General features: G+C 41.6%; 2 protein-coding genes across 3 annotated transcripts; one reads left to right on the forward strand and one right to left on the reverse strand.

The window, feature by feature from the left end:
• Positions 1-32: 32 nt before the first annotated feature.
• pdcd2l (programmed cell death 2-like) lies at positions 33-3,391 on the reverse strand. Of its 2 annotated transcripts, none has more exons than XM_056386653.1 (3): positions 3,261-3,391; positions 2,172-2,723; positions 33-1,540 (listed from the first exon to the last, which is right to left on the reverse strand). In XM_056386653.1, the coding sequence occupies exons 2-3, from the start codon at positions 2,665-2,667 to the stop codon at positions 930-932; spliced, it is 1,107 nt and encodes a 368-aa protein (XP_056242628.1). In that variant the 5' UTR covers positions 2,668-2,723; positions 3,261-3,391; the 3' UTR covers positions 33-929. The 2 variants fall into 2 exon arrangements, with proteins under 2 accessions (XP_056242628.1, XP_056242627.1); XM_056386652.1 differs by having other exon boundaries at positions 33-1,543.
• On the forward strand, positions 3,286-16,473 carry LOC130175939 (E3 ubiquitin-protein ligase AMFR-like). The gene is made up of 13 exons (XM_056386650.1): positions 3,286-4,019; positions 4,523-4,615; positions 5,093-5,257; positions 6,143-6,295; positions 7,196-7,236; positions 7,334-7,466; positions 8,919-9,052; positions 9,285-9,395; positions 10,181-10,374; positions 11,096-11,199; positions 11,425-11,559; positions 12,227-12,522; positions 14,392-16,473. The coding sequence occupies exons 1-13, from the start codon at positions 3,750-3,752 to the stop codon at positions 14,537-14,539; spliced, it is 1,977 nt and encodes a 658-aa protein (XP_056242625.1). The 5' UTR covers positions 3,286-3,749; the 3' UTR covers positions 14,540-16,473.
• The last annotated feature ends 340 nt before the right edge of the window (positions 16,474-16,813 follow it).

The raw sequence follows: 16,813 nt of genomic DNA on the forward strand, positions 1-16,813 counted from the left end.
TGTTTTGATAAATACTTTGATAAACAATGAGCGTGAGTCGTAAAATAATTTATTCTGTGAAAACCGACATTTCCTACTGGTGGAAATGCTGCATTACATTTGAGGCACTCGTGTGACATTCAGTTCATGACGTTTCATTGCAGGGAGGTCAAAGGTCAGAGCAGGGAAAACTTCTGAGCAGCAGGAACAAATGAAAGAAGCTGAGAAGGTTATTAAAGGGTAAATCCTCACACCATGAATGAACCAGGATCATCTGCAGAACCAACATTTGAATTTAGTGTTTAAAGATGACGTTATGTCTCTCTGGAATCTAATCAGCTGCTCGTTTTTAACTGTCCTCCTATAAGAAGCGGGTCGAAGCCAGGACTTTAAAAATACTGACGCCACCAATCACCAAAGAGAGAGTCTCTAAAATGTCTGATCTGGATTCTTCACATTTTATTTATTCAACTGTTAAGTTCTGTTTTCTGTGAAAGTCATTTCCAACCTTAGATTTGAGTCTGTAAATACTGACAATCAGAATATAAAATCACAACTCTTCTCAGTGTTGGCGACAGCATTTTCTGAGGAGGACTGAAGAGCGGCTGAAAACCAGATTAATCAGATCTGACTGAACAAAATGAGCCTGATGAACCTTTAATCTATTTTCCAGCAGCAGACACTCCACCTTCTACTGAACCTGAGATTCAGTGTTGAATCTGAAGCTGAAATCTTTGTCTACAGTTTTTCTGTAAACTCTGTCAGCTTTAATATGAACCTGATATCAGACTGAAGTGTTTTGCAGCATGTTTTTGGTTTAAAGTTTCAGGTCTGTAACCACGATGATGTCACAGTGTCCTGGAGTACACTCCGACATCACTGCAGTGAGGTGAGATGTTAAACCACTGGAAGTCAGTAGAGATGAGACGTTCAGGTGCAGGTCACCTCAGTCATTTAAAGAGCTGCTGGTCCGGGTCTCCCTGAACGAAGCAGAACTCCTCCACAGCTGATCCTGATCCCGCCGTCCAGCAGCTCTTTGCGCAGGTGTAAACCAGGACCGTCCCAAACTCCAGCTCCGCCTCGGCGCCGCCGTCCTTCCTCTGCAGCAGACTGACCAGAGCCGGCATCAGCTGCAGCTCAAAAGTCCGGGGTCCTCCACAGGAGCCGCACGCCGACACCACCTGAGCCATGTTGGACGGCGGCTCGGAGATGAAGCGCGGGTTCCCCTTGTGGCAGTAGCGCAGGATCTGTTGTGGACACAGCGAGATCTTCTTCATGAACCTGGAGAAGACGGCGTCTCCGTGTCTGGCGCTGGTCTTCTCGTACTTCTCCTCGCCGCCTTCCACCTCTCCCACCCTCACCCCCACCGCACCCTCCCTGCTCTCGTACTCCCTCAGCAGCTCCTGAGCGTGCTCCAGGTCGTCCTCCTCTCCACACAGGTCCGACTCCTCCACCACGCTGATGAAGAACGGCCGGAAGACGGGAACGTCCTCATGTGAGTCTCCCAAAGTGAGGTCCTGAAGTCTGCTGCTGACATCCATCTCACTGGGGACAGGACGGCCTGCTGAGAAATAAAGTTACAGTTACCACGGCAACTTCACTTTTTAGATTTAGAGTTTCATCTCTAAAATTCTAAGAAAAGAAAATTTTCACAGTAAGACAAGTGGAAAAAGTGATTTTTGTTTTTCTGGAGGCAAAAAAAAAAAAAAAATCACTCTCCAAAATAATAAAAATTTTGATGGTAGAATTTTTTAACTTCCATGAAAACCGATTTTCTTTCTGCATTTTTGTAATTTTTTTTTTTTTTACTTTTTTTTTACCACAGAAAAAAAAATCACTTGCGTTTCCGGGCTTCCGTAAGCCCTAATGTGAAAAAAAAAAAAAAAAAAAAAAAAAATTGGGACTCGAGTTTAATCTGAGAATTTTGAAAAAAAAAAAGTCAAAATTGTGAGATTAAAGTCAGATTTCTAAATAATTTTTCTTTTCTCATGTGGCCCTAATCCTCCTCCGTACTTCAGTCTCTGCTTAGACATGGAGAATCATGCAGCTGATGTCAGTCTCATTGAACACCAGGGTAATTAGAAGTTATTTAATGGTTATAAATCTTAATGCAGCTTTAATTTTAAAACTCTCTACCACTGTTCTCAATAAACTTTTATATTTTGGAAACTATTGATGCAGTTCAACCCTACCTTCTGCCTCAGGAGCTGCTGCCTCCTCATTTACCTGGGTGTCCTTCTTCACACCTCCTCCCCACCCATCACCCCCCTCCTCCTCCTCCCCCATGCCCCAGTCATCAGCGGTGTCACACCAGTCAGTGGCCGAGAGAGGAGCCTCCTGAGGCGGGGCGGGTCGGCTGGGTGTCTGCGCTGCCGCCACCTCGGTCTCCAGACACTGAGAGCGGAGCACCCTCCAACCCTCCGACCTGCCGCTGCACTCTGCACCCAGGCACGCTAACAGGTGGAGGTTCCTGTGGTAGGGGGAGGCATCCAGGGGGCAATACACCTGCGCCACATGGGCTAACGGGGCTCCGCAGCGACCGCAGCGGGGAGATTGCCGGGAGATAACCGGTAACCAGTCCGGCTGCCCCCCCACTTTGTTGATCAAAAAGGAGGACTGGTACCTCTTTGGGTCGAGCTCTCCATCAGCCACACCGATCAGGTTCGACTCCTGGGTGGGTGAAGCCATCGCTCACATGTGTCAGATGAAGCGTCTGAGGTCCGCCACCAAAACACTACCGCCCGCTAGGAGAAAGTCGAGATTGTAAAAATAAAAATAAAGCTACGCAGGTGTAAATATGTATAAATAAAATATGTAAAATACTTCAATCACTAAAATACATTAAACAAATGCAACGAGATGGTAAAAATAATGTAAAGTGTATTCTATACATCTGTGAAAGAGAAAGGTTCCTACCGGAACCTTATAAAAACATAATAAGGTAACGGAAAAACAGCGATGCTATTTCCTTTTTAACAAAATACTACAAATCCCCGATGTTGTTTTTCAACTTCGGTCTTTTTTCACAATTTCTAGTTCGGCCACTCATTGACTATAAAGCTGCTAAAAACAGCTTTGAGAAGACAACAGATAAAATATAGACTGAAGACGAATAAAAACACTAAAACGGAAATAAAAAAAACACTGTAGTTGTGTGCTGTTGTATTACTTGTAAAGGCTGAGTCTCGAAAAAGCAAATTATGTTTTTAAAAAGCCCGGACTTAATTTTGAAATGTCTGCAGGAAACGGCAGTTTTATTCTGAAAAAAAAAAAACACCTACCGGAAGTCTTCTATGTTGTTGCTTCTGGCTGTGACAAGCGGAGCGAAGCTAACAGGACTCTTACTGTTTTACGAGACTCATTAAAGATTTAAAGCATGACAGCGGAGTAAAAACAATCAGTAGATGTTTTTGTTAAGTTTTAATTGTTCCCGCTTCTCTTCGGACTCCAACTGACGACAATGAGCGACGGTTTAGTGGCGCCGGGATGGCTAGCTAGCAAGCTAGCTAGCTAACGTTACTTGTAATGTAACGTTGCGTTGAATGTTTAAAGCTGAGTTAATGGAAATAACGTCTTAGAGGAGACGAAGTAGTAAAGAAACTGTCACATATAATAAGGAGCTTTGAAACCCTGCGGGCAGTTTAACTGACAGAAAGGTGAACACCATTATGTGACAGTTAATTACAGTAAACAAAGCGTTTTCCGTGTTATGTAACAGGATAAATCTCCGCGGTTAGTGTTTATCCTCCCGTGTCTTCAGCACCACCATCATGCCTTTCTTGTTCCTGGAGCGGTTCCCCTGGCCCAGTTTACGGACCTACACGGCGCTGAGTGTCGCCCTGCTGGCCGGGACCGTCCTGACCGTCTGCTCCTCCGACTCCCGCCCACAGTCCACCCCGGAGGAGACCCACAGCCACCCGCTGCACAGCTCCAGGATCGGCCGCTACATCCGGGTCGGTGGGCAGTACCTGAGTCCAGGGTATGGAGATGTGGCTGCAGATGTCCTGCTGTACCTGCTGACTGACAGCGTCTTTGTTTGGGTGAGTGAATACACCAACACACTGTGGGCTGAACCTGCAGAGTATGATGGGAACTGACCAAGAGCAAGACCACATTAACCTCCTGTGTTGTTGGGCCCCTAGTGACAGTGAGTGAAAGTTATTTGGTAATAAATTAATGAAAAATATTTGCACATGGCAGAAAACAATAAATCAATTAATCAAAATAATTAACCAAAATAATCACATTACCAGACAATGAAGAAAACGAATCATAGCTACCAATTAAATTCAGATCAGGACTGAGCAATAGTCAATCAATAAGCAGAATATGAGCTAAGTTGCAGCAGCAATCAGTTAGAAATCATTGAGGAATTAGAAATGTCCTAAGTCTTGCTCTAGAAATCATGTCTTCACACCTAAAGTAGATTCCAATAAACTGAATTTCTTGCCTTTTACTTGATGCCTTTATTATTGTCTTTTTTATCCTTTCCTCCTGTTATACCTTTCTATACCTTGGTATATGATTCTGTGTCTGTGTGCAGGTGATGGTGAACACCGCCTGCTGCGTCTTGCTGCTGATTGCCAAACTCATCCAGCGTGTTGTGTTCGGGCCGCTCCGTGTCAGTGAGAAACAGGTGGGCGTTTCAGTTTGTGTTTTATATTAATAATATCATATACCTGCAGATTAGTTCTGAGTTTCTTTAGTCATCCATGTAGACACTTTGAAATCTGGTCGTCCAGTTGTTGAGTAAAATTCAGATGAAAAGCCTGCAGCGTCCTGGTCGGCCACTGGTAAAGATGAATACCACGTAATCAACACATCCTGCAGTGGATCTTATTTCGCCCTCACTGTCCACTCATTTCTGTCTATATATGCTGATATCTACTGTCATTAAAGGCTAAAGTACCAAAAATAAAAATGCAAAAATCAAGCTGATATTTCAGTAAACTGAAATCATATAGATTAAATAAAGGTAACGAATGAAAATTAAAGTCAAACCTGTTGTCGGTGCTCCTAACTTCATCTAAAGTGGAAGTGAGAGGAGTGAGTTCACCTTCAGTTGAAGTCTTGCTGTCAAAGACAAACCTGCTGTTTGTTTTTCCTCTTGCAGCAACTGAAGGACAAATTCTGGAACTTCATCTTCTACAAGTTCATCTTCGTGTTCGGCGTCCTGAACGTCCAGACGGTGGAGGAGGTGGTGATGTGGTGGCTCTGGTTCGCCGCCCTGGTTTTCCTCCATCTCCTGGTTCAGCTCTGCAAGGACCGCTTTGAATATGTAACGTTTACAACTGAATTACACACAATAGACGACGGTATTTACTTTATCACGGAGGATTTGAAGCCTCTGAAACAGCATTTAGACATTAATTGGAGACTGCTGAGAGGTGATTGCAATGTTTACATTAATTTCCCACTGGCTCCATCATAGTCAGAGAAGAAGAAACCATGTGATGCTGTTAATTCTTATTCACTATGAAAGACAACAGCTGAGAGCATCATGTCAGTCCCTCACAGCAAACAGTCATAAGTTCACTTTCTGAGGAAGAAACACGAGTCTCACAAGAAATAAGATGCAGACTTACAGATTATTGTCTTTTACTAGTAGAGATAGCAACAATCAGTGATGATCATTTAACCGATCTATCAGCTGTTTGACCTGAGGGTGGCGCCAGAGGCAAGTTTATTTGTGTATCACATTATCATAAACAGAGGTCATTCAATGTGCTTACCAGAAATAAAAGAAGAATAAAGATCGAGGTGAAAAAGCCAGGAATGGTTTGGCTGGAACATTTGAGAAATATATTTATATATATATATATAAATACAGTAAGTTGAACCTTGTGCTCAGTACTCTATCAGACTGGGAGCCGGTGCAGAGAAAATCACCCACAATCGTCCTGAGCTTCCAGATCTTTACACTTTGTCACCAGCAGGAAAAAACAACAAAGAATAAACGACAGAGGGAAACCAGAACTACAGGTCACATAGACAGAGTTAAAGGAGCTTCACTGTAATTATAAATAACAGCCTTGTTCTGATTTTAACTGTTAATGCTGATCAGTTTAGTGTTTAAGATCGAACCGTCTTGGTTTTCAGAGGACTGACTAACACGACTGTTTCTCCCCTGTAATGTCTTCCCTCCGTGTGTTTGTCCCTCCAGCTGTCCTTCTCTCCAGCCACTCCTCTGTCCAGCCATGCGCGGGTGCTGCTGCTGCTGGTGCTGCTGCTGTTGTGCTGCGGCGGTCTGGCGACGCTCTGCAGCCGGCTGGCTCGCAGTCAGGGCCGCCACACCGCCGCCTTCATGGCTGCTGAGGTGACGCACTCGGCACCGTCTGCAGGTCAACTCTGAGAACGTTTCGAGGCAGATAATCTAAATTTAAGGTTCAACGAAGCTGTAGAGTTAACGTCAGGCGCACTCACACAGAGCCAAGGATTTATTTATTATATATAATAAATATCGGAGGAAAAATCCAGAACAAAGATCCCAAATAAGGAAGTAAAACACAGACTGGATTCGACGCCTACAGGGTCTTCCTCAAGGCGTCGTTGGGGAAGGAAGTAAAACTAAATTTAAGGTTTTTCTCAAATCTTTACTGGAGGCAGGAGGAGCTGTATTTCATCACTGTGTGATTCCAGACTTCTGGGATCAGTTCAGCTCTTTTCTGCTTCCTGTTCTGCAGCTAAAGGCAAAAGTGATTCACATGATGTACAAGAGAAAACATAAAGTCACGAGTATGGAAACATTTGCACCTGCTACCAAGTGATAAAGTAATAAAAGTTTTATCTTAAATGACGTTAATTCTCCGATCACATATAAAATACTGTCTCACAAACTGGATTCTTGGACTTTATTTACACTCAAGGGCTGCTGGATGTTTTTCAAACCACCAGGTGTCACTGGCCTTCTGCGTTTGAAAGTCTGAAGCTTCATCCACCGTCACTAGTTTTCACTTCTTCTGCGTAACTGAAGTTTTGAAAACTTCCATCAGCAGTTCTCAAAGAGAAGACGGCTTTGTTTCCTCGTTTTGTCTTGAAGCCTTAAATCCATAAACCTCCAGGCTGCATTAGAGAATATTTGTTCTCAGACACCTGCAAATGGTCTCATTCACTTTTTTGATTGTTTTTTTTCATCAGATTGACTTAACACAATTACCCTGAATGTAATGTTGCGTTACTGTTGATGAATGAAGCCCCTCCCCCCTCTGTGTTGCAGTGCATGTTGGCGACGGTCAGGACGACACACGTCATGTTTCGGTGGGTGAGAGATTCTGTAGATTCATGTTTCCTGTTGTTGGATCAGACAGAGGCATCATGGGAGCGTCTGTGCTGGGTGTGTTGTGTGTTTGTGCAGGTACTCCATTCACCTGTGGGACGTGAACCAGGTGGGCAGCTGGGAGAATAAATCCTCCTACGTTTACTACACCGACCTGCTGATGGAGCTGCTCCTGCTGGGCCTCGACCTGCTGCATCACATCCACATGCTGGTCAGTTCAGTCTGAATTTTATTCTGTGGATAAATATAAGAATCATTTTTATTTTCAGTTCAGGTTCAGTTTACTGTCCCGAGCTTTTGACCGCTTCATTTCAGTTTTTAGTTTTCTTCTTTTTATGTCTCTGCGCCGGCGACAGTCAGGGGCGGAGGGATTATGTTTTCAGGTTGTCCGTGAACGTGATATCTTAGCAACACCTTGACGGAACTTCTTCAAATTTGGCATAAACATTCATTCGGACTCAGTGAAGAGCTGATTAGAATTTGGTAGTCAAAGGTCAAAGGTCAAGGTCACCATGACCAGTGCTGTAACTCAGGAACAGAAGGAGAGATTGTGATATTTCCTGCAACTTGTTGGCGGAGGAATACAACCGTAAGGTGGAATTCACGTTTATTTTCTAAACATTTTTCCTTTGTACATTTTAGCTTTAATTTTAGCTCAATTGGAAAAAAAAAAAAAGAAAAAAAAAGAAAAGTGGACATTTTGAACTTTAAGTCAAACATGTTTCACCTCCTTCAAGTATAAAGGTGACATGAGCCCTGGTGATTTCAAGTGTCTTTATTTAGTTTATTTAGTGTTTAATTAATTTGATTAGTATTTCAGCTGGTAGTGAAGGCAGCTGTTCAACACAAGTAACAGTGAATCACAGCAGAACAAATAACGGAGCAAAACAGGACAAACATGAGAACGTAAAACCTCATTAATACTCCAACAAATACAGATAGAAAATACAAATACAAAGAAAAGAGGGAAACACATTATCACTATGATAGAAGTAAAAATATTAATTTAGCATTACTTTTCCATATTTATATCTAGAGGAATAAAATGCGGCCAAACCTCAGAGTTTCCAGTATTGCTTTGCTTTTGAAAAAGTTTAGTTTTAATCAGCAGAGTGGAGAAATAATGTGTTTCAGTAACAAGTTCATGTATTTATATGACGCCGTCTGTCATTATGTCAAAAATCTATTTTCCTTATTTTCACACGACGCATGAGATGTTTACAGGAGCAACCCAACAAAACGCTTTCTCCATCAAGTCTCATCCCAGAAAACCCAGTTTCACACAACAGCACTTCACATCAGGACGAAGAACGACAAACTGTTTAATGAGACTTTAACTACCTGTGAAATTAAAACTGAGGCCGTTTGACATGAACTAGTGTGAGATCCAGAGTCTGAGAAAAGTTTCCAGCAGCGGGAAAGAAAATCAAAGTCTTAGTCGTCAGATTTAAATGTTAATGTGCAAATATGGAACATAAAAATAATTCAGGGCAAGAAATAAAATCTGTAATAAAAGAATCTGAATTCTTTTGTGGATCTTGTGGCTTCAGTTTAGTTTTGTTACTCAGTATTTAATCAGTTTTCCATTCAATCTATTACTCTGATCAGTCCTCCTCAGATTTATTGCTCTAACATGTACACTCCTTCTTTCTGTCTCTCCCAGCTGTTCAGCAACATCTGGTTGTCCATGGCGAGTCTGGTCATCTTCATGCAGCTTCGCTTCCTCGTCCAGGAGGTTCAGAAGAGAATCCGCCGCCACCACAACTACCTGCGAGTTCTCCGCAACATGGAGACCCGGTCAGTATCAGGTCACAGCGTCGCAACGTCACAGGGCTGATTCGCCAAGTCAGGTGTCGGTGAGAAACGGGTTCACCAGGACCAGAGAGCAGGGGCGATAGATGGTTAGACGGATTAACTCAGGAAACAGGAAGTGCATAGAGTTTCATACGATTTCATACTATTGGAGCTGCCTGTAATGCGTCATCTTTGCCGTTGCTGTGCTCTCTCTCTCTCTCTCTCTCTCTCTCAGGTTTTCCGTGGCGTCCGCAGACGAACTGGCCGCCAACAACGACGACTGTGCGATCTGCTGGGACGTGATGAGTACAGCTCGGAAGCTGCCCTGCGGTCACCTCTTCCACAGGTCGGGACGAGTCGGGTTTTCGTTGCAAGTAGCCCACAACTAGTGCGGAGACACAGCTCTGACATAGTTACGTTTCTGAGATAAGTGTGAATTGATGACTTATCACTATGGAAACAGTCGCCTCCTCCTGCTGCTGGAAACAGACTGAACCGAACGAGCAGCTAAAAGAGGCTTAAAAAAAAAAAAAAAGCTGCAGAGTTGTTGATAATTCTTTGTGCGACCACCTTTTCATTAGGATCAATTTTTATAGATGAAGTATTGATTAGTGGAAGTTCAGGTTCTTGCTGTTTTATTTCTGGTCACCGGGACGTGAGCAGTTCCTTCCCCGCTGTAATTTAAGTCATCGACATTTTAGCAAATGAGCTTAAATTTAAAAACAAAAAAATCCTGATGTAGCTCCGTGGCCGACTGACTGTTGCCTTCATGTTCTCTGGGAAATGTGGTAATTACAATTTGAGGGTACATTAGTTAGTTAACAGAGCTAAATGCTACTGGGAACCATTATAATGATGGGTTAGACTAATGAATAAATAAACACCATCGGGAAACATAATAATGAGTTTAAATAATGGCAGAATAAATGCCACAGGGGAATCATCAGGATAACGAGCTACAGTAAAGACTGAATGATTAACACGATGATGAGATACAGTATAATAAAGGGAATTATCTCTATAGCTTGAGTTTCTGCATTTAGTGAAAGCTGAGTGTTAAAAAACAAATGTTTTTGTGTGTGTGTGTGTGTGTGTGTGTGTGTGTGTGTGTGTGTGTGTGTGTGTCCTCAGCTCGTGTCTGCGCTCCTGGCTCGAGCAGGACACATCATGTCCAACGTGTCGGATGTCTCTGAACATCGGAGACGGAGGTGAAGGTCGCGTGGAGAGGGAGATCAGGGAGGCCGCGCCCGACAACGTGGCTCCCGGACCCGCAGCCGACGCTCGGCCGCACCTGAACCAGCTCAACCACTTCTTCCACTTTGATGGTGAGACAGGAAGCGGCACGTCTCTTAAGCCGCTGGTCGATAATCTCTGTTTGCTGCGCGGGTTGTGTTTATTTCTTTTCACCTCAAACCGTTTCCATACAGCTGTATGTTACATGCTAATGTTAGCACAAGCATGTTAGCATGTGTAGAGTAAAAACACCATCAGGAGACATAATTTCATGGGTGTTAAGATATTTATTGTAATTTTAAACCTTTACTCACTGGTGGGAAAGCATGAAGCATCATTACTATATTATTATACCACATACAGTTTTATCTTTTTATCACTTCTTAAAACTCATTTTTATCGACTATCTTTTATGTGATGTCGACTTTTCTTTCCCATGTCGCTCTCCTATTGCTTTTACTGTGTGTGTGTGTGTGTGTGTGTGTGTATGACATCTGTTCCCTCTAATTGTCCTCATTTAAATTGAATTATATTATTTGTCCTCCCTCTGTAACTCCACCTTGTTTCTGTCCCATTGCTTTTAATTTGTTTGTCAGAGCACTTTGTAAACTCTGTTTTTAAAAGGTTCTGTATAAATAAAGTTGTTATTATTATTATCGTCACAGTTTTAACAGCTGCCTGTCAGCCAATCAGAATCGACTTGCTAGCTAGAGTAACATAAGTCAGGTTGGGAGTCAGGTTTAATGGTTAGTTTATTTCATGTACAGGGCTGAGAGTGTCAGGCTCTGACCTTTGACCTTGTTCTGTTCCCAGGTTCTCGTATCGCCAGCTGGCTGCCCAGTTTCTCAGTGGAAGTTATGGCCACAACCAACTTCCTGGGCATCGCACCGACCAACCCGTCTCAGATCAACACCATGGTGAGCAACGCAGAGCGACGTCAGCGTGTCGTGAAACTATAGAGGAACGATTCTAGCTCAGTCTCTCTCTCTCTCTCTGTCTCTCTCTCTCTCTCTGTCTCCCTCTCTGTCTCTCTCTCTCTCGCTCTCTGTCTCTCTCTCTCTCGCTCTCTCTTTCCCTCTCTCTCTCTGTCTCTCTCTCTCTGTCTCCCTCTCTGTCTCTCTCTCTCTCTCTCTCTCTCTCAGGCTCAGCAGATCCAGGAGATGTTTCCTCAGGTTCCCCTCCAGCTGATCCTGCAGGACCTGGAGATCACTCGATCCCTGGAGGTCACCACCGACAACATCCTGGAGGGACGAATCCCGACCGCCGCCCCCCCACCGGTCAGTCAATAGACTCCAGCAGAAAAGCACAGCAGGGTCATAAATGAATATTTCAATGAACAACAACTTTATATTCTTCAAACTAATGAATCTAAAAAACTCACCATGTTGAAACTAGTATGAAAAAAGCTCTAGTTTGATCAGTAAATATAATAACTACTGGTTGATTAAAACCAGCCCAGGCTATCATACATATTTATACTTTATTTAATCAGGAAGTCACTTTGAGATGGAGATCTCATTTACAGGTGAGACCTGAGTACAGAATATAAAATTAAATATAAAATTCATTGTTTTGTTTCTAATAAGAGAGAAAATGGTGAAAAATGCTAAAGCTGTGTCTAAAAAATGTCTTAAATAAATTCACTTTACTGTCATGTTTGACATCTAAACCTCATCTGAGAAGGTAGAAACAGTAAGTATTGATTAAATTATCAAAATAGTAGCTAATAGATTTTCTGCCAATCAATTAATTGACTAATTGTTGCAGCTGTGATACATTATTGGATATAAAAAGGTTTGTGTTAATGAAATAACAACCAGAACAACTGGTTTTTGACGACTGATCAATGAAGAAATGCCAGAGAGAAACACGGTTAATACTGCAAATAAACCAGCTGGACTGTAACAAGGAAACATCTTAAAACACAGTTTCCTCTGTCGTCAGGCCACGGACCACCCGCTCATACAGGTGACTCCTCCGCCCGAGGACGAGGGCGGAGCCAGCAGCGGGTCAGAGCAGGAGGAGGACGATGATGAGACGGAGGGCGTGGAGGACGAGGAAGAAGGTGAAGATGAGGCGGAAGAAGAAAATGAGGTGGTGGAGAAGCAGATCGCTGCGGAGGACGGCGAGACGGACGAAGGCGGAGTGCAGAAGGTGGAGGTTCGGTTTTGTGCGTCAGTGGAGGAACGACAGAAGCAGCTGCTGCAGAGGAGGGAGGAGCTTCTGCTGCGAGCGCGCAGGTATCAATATTTTTATTCTCTGCAGTAGTAGATATACTCTCAGTGGGCAGTTTATTAGGAACACACCAATGCAGGCTAACACAGCAGTCCTGCAATAAATCCTCCTTCATGAAGATCATAACGTGTCACAGTTCAACAGCATAACAAACTGCAGCCTCCAAAATAATCACACGGTCGAATCAACGCCTACAATAAAAACTGAACATTATAAAACTTCATGACAGAAGATTTAGAACTGATTTGTCAGTGCCCGGTGTAAAAACAGCACAGAGCTCCGTCTGCTCAGCGTCCTCTGCATAATTTAAAAGTTAAACTAATCCTCTTCATGCATGTTTTATCTCACATCCACGTTTTCTCCTCGGGGCAGTTGTAGGAGTTTTAAAAATATTTTCCGTGGCGTTTAACTGTTTCTAACCTCGTCTGCTGCTAATGAGCTCCGGCGCTGATGAGCCTTTGAGCTGCGGCACCATTAGTCAAACCACAGTAGACTTTTTAAAAAGATTTTTTTTTTTTTTTTTTTTTAGACCATTTACTCCCAATCACCTGCACTTTACATCACTGCTGAGAGGGTTTTATTTAATGGTAGCTGCAGGTTTTTAGATTCATCTCCTTCCTCCCAGGCAGCTGCTGGTTTCACCTCACTGTACACAGTTAATATACTGATGCAGATAGATGATCCATCACTTTTATTTAAGTCTTCACCGTAGCTTTATGTCTGCTGAGAGATCTGTATTAAAATCTCTCCTCAAAAATATATTTATAGATTTCCTGTTTTGCCATTTACTTTTTATTTCGTGTTATTTCATTCATCCTGTCGTCTCCTTTTACTGCTTCATTTCTCTAAATTTGTTTCTGCAGCTGACAGTGAATTTTATTTTTCTTCATTTTAAAAACATGTCTCAGCTCTCGTTCAGAAAAATGCTACAGAAATTACATTTTTATTTGCACCTTTACAGGGGAACAGAAGAGGTCGATGGGAATTTGGTCGTTAAATCGCCGTTTGGGTGTCACTTTATCTGAAGTTTGAACTGAGCAAATATGTGAAAGTGAAAAATGTATAAGTGTTCAGTTCAAGTTACTGTTTCTGTCTGTGTTAATACAAAATAAAGAAACTAGTGAGTTGTACTGATCAGATGACAACACCAACAACAATAACATCTGAAGTCAGCTCTTCACCTGTTGAGCAAACGTAAATCCTAAAACACACTTTATAATGTACAATACTGTGTGTGTATAACGTGTGAAGTAATAACAGTAATGAAATACTTTAATTCTCTGTTTTTAAAAGTGACGACTGCACCAGAACTTCAGTCTCTTAAATCTGTCACCAGAAAACAATAACTAATACAATTAATCAAAAAATAAATGCTACATTAATTTATAATGATTCATTGCAACATTAACTGAAACCAGTAGCTGCCTGTAAATGAAACGCTTACATCAATTAATCAACATACTGTTTGATGTTGATTAATTGCTTTTTTGGTCAAACTCGTCTCATCTGCTCAGAAGACTTTCTCTTCTCCAGCAGAAATACTGTTTCTATTCACTTATTAGCTCTAGTTTCTTCTACTTTGCAGTTCTTTTGATCAGTGTTAAGCTGCGGTCAGTGAAACTCACACTTCCTGCACAGATGTTTCACATTAAACGCCTTCTAGCAGCCCATAGGGAACTTGACTTTGAATGTGAAACATCTGCAGGAAGTGTGAGTTTTATTGACTGAAACTTAACAGCGATAAAAAAAAAAAAGGCAAAGTAGAAACGATTAAAATGTATCACTGAATAAAATCAGTAGAAATAAAGTCTCCTATATAAAAGTCTCTGCCACTGACAACATGTAAACCCTGTGACCTTTGCTCTCCTCTGCAGGGACTATCTGACCAGGAAGTACAACCCAGGAAACCCAGACGCCTTGGAAAGCGACGCTCTGACCTCCGATCCCGTGAACCTGCGACGAGAAATGTTAGCAGCGGCGGCAGAACGGCGGCTGCAGAGACAGTCGGACTTTAGCCACTGATGCTGACATCCTGTCTGTGGCTGTGTTTTCATACCAGAGTTAATGAAACCACCGGCCCTGCTGGTCTTTGGGGTTTCCCCTGGCTGTTTACAGTAGAAACACCTCCACTGAAGCTAAAGCTAAAAAAAATGGATCCACTTTTATTAAATGACTTTTCGGGAACCTCCAGGATAAAACAGTAAAGTCACATATTGAAGGAGTGATGCTGTTCAGACCGTCGTCCAGTAACTACATGAAACTGAAGACAGGAAGTGTCGGGATCAGTCGCTCAGATGGTGATCGACTGATTACACATCACACACTCGCTTCACGGCAACTAATCACAGCAGCATGTTCCAGTGTTGTTAAAATAGAAAGTATTTGTTTTTACTCATTGTGAGGACGAAAGTCCAGTTTTAATGTCTGTAGCTTCATGTAGCATCGGGTCCATCTGGTGGGAGGAGTTACAGGTGGTACTTCTCTAAAACATCCCGTGGCTGAATCCACAGGTAATGTAGCAGCTGAACACGAGAAATCAAGGTCTGTCAAATCTGAGATTATTAGACATTATTATTAAACAAAGATTATTAGACTGAAATCTGTCTGTAACCATGCCGTCGTCTCGAACGTTTGCTGAGTCGTCAACGTGAGAATGTCTCCCTCTCTAACAACCGTCTCATACGACGTGAACGCAACATATTTCAGTTCCTTTAAGAGCCGACTGAACACGACTCTGCAGCACAGAGTAAGAAACAAGTCAAGTACGGAAATTTGACCCTCAGTGTTTCCTGTTTGAAATAACGCGTGTAGGAGTATTTAGCTAATGGAAGCCATGTTGGAAAGCAACAGTAAAGTATTTCTTCATTCTTCATTTCTTTCTTCTTGTGGTATTAAACAGTTTCTAATGATACAGGAAGTTGTGGAGTTTCATTGTTTGTTTCAACAGCTGATGCTGCAATGCATTCTGGTTTATGTGTCTCTAAGTTGGATTCATCCATTCAAGTGTTTAAAAGAGCGATACACCGATTATTGTCGAATATTCATGGTCCATCAATATCTCCCTGAAGACAATTTAAACTCCCTGCAGGCGTTTTTATTTCTTCTTCATGTTTTTCTTCATGTTCCTGTAAGAGAAGTGTTCAGATTGATACAACAGTAAATTATTTGTGTCATAACATGTTTCACAGTATTTAGCTGATAGAGTTACTGTTCAGTTATTGCACCAATGTTCATGTCGTTTTGTTTTTTATTTTTTAAATATCTTCTACATTGACATTTCTTTAATTTATATCTTGTCTCATCATAATTGAAGAAAGTTGAAAAATACACAGAATACAGTTTATACATGTGTTATTGGAAATGTACAATATTCAGTATCAGAAGTGTAGTGTGACTCCCTTCATCTGCCATCACATCAGTTTGTTCTGTGGCTCAAACAGCAATAATAATTTCCATTTAACAGTTTTAATGTTTATTTACGGACATGTCTGATGAACAGTGTTATTTCCTTTTAATGTTTTCTGATTTAAAAATGCCTGATGTGTAGAATTTAAGCCTGAATGAGTCGTGTTAGTTTTTACTTTTCTTCTCAGGCAGTTAATTTTTTTTTAATTCTGTTGTGTCTATGCTGCGTTGCTAGGATACCTCTGCATGAAGAGTCAAGTCTGGTCTCAAGTATCTGTTCATACTGGTTTGACTGGTTTTGTCTTTTTGCACGTTGGCACCTTCACACAGAGATTCAGCTCCGTTAGTTTGTTCTTCCTCATCTGGACTCTTGTTCTTGTTTACAGACTGTGTAAATACTTTTACATCTGACATTTTAGATTTACAGATTATTTGACTGAAATTTTGTACAGAGATGTAAAAGTATAAAGATTGTTTTTGTAAATAAAGATGATAATGCTGTCATGCAATTTGAGTTTAGGAGCTTGTACCAATAAATTTATGATCAGAGACTTGTTCTTTTTGGTTTGTTTTTCTTTCTGGTGGAAAAGTACACACACACACACACACGATACTACGCCTTACTGTACTATTAATTTTTTGACAATTTGAGTTTAGGAGGTGTTATTATACTATGACATTTTATGACTCATGATGCCATGAATTTTTTTTTGCATTTTTATGCCTTACTATACTATGATGTTTTTTGATGTTTTTAAGTCTTACTATAATATGATGTTTTTTAGTGTTTTTAAGCCTAAATATATTCTGAATTTTTTTTTTGACTTTTTATGCCTTATTATAATATGAATTTTTATGCCTTAGTATACTATGACGTTTTTTGGCGTTTTT

The sequence above is a fragment of the Seriola aureovittata genome, chromosome 10, assembly GCF_021018895.1.
Source record: "Seriola aureovittata isolate HTS-2021-v1 ecotype China chromosome 10, ASM2101889v1, whole genome shotgun sequence".
Taxonomy (NCBI): Eukaryota; Metazoa; Chordata; class Actinopteri; order Carangiformes; family Carangidae; genus Seriola; species Seriola aureovittata.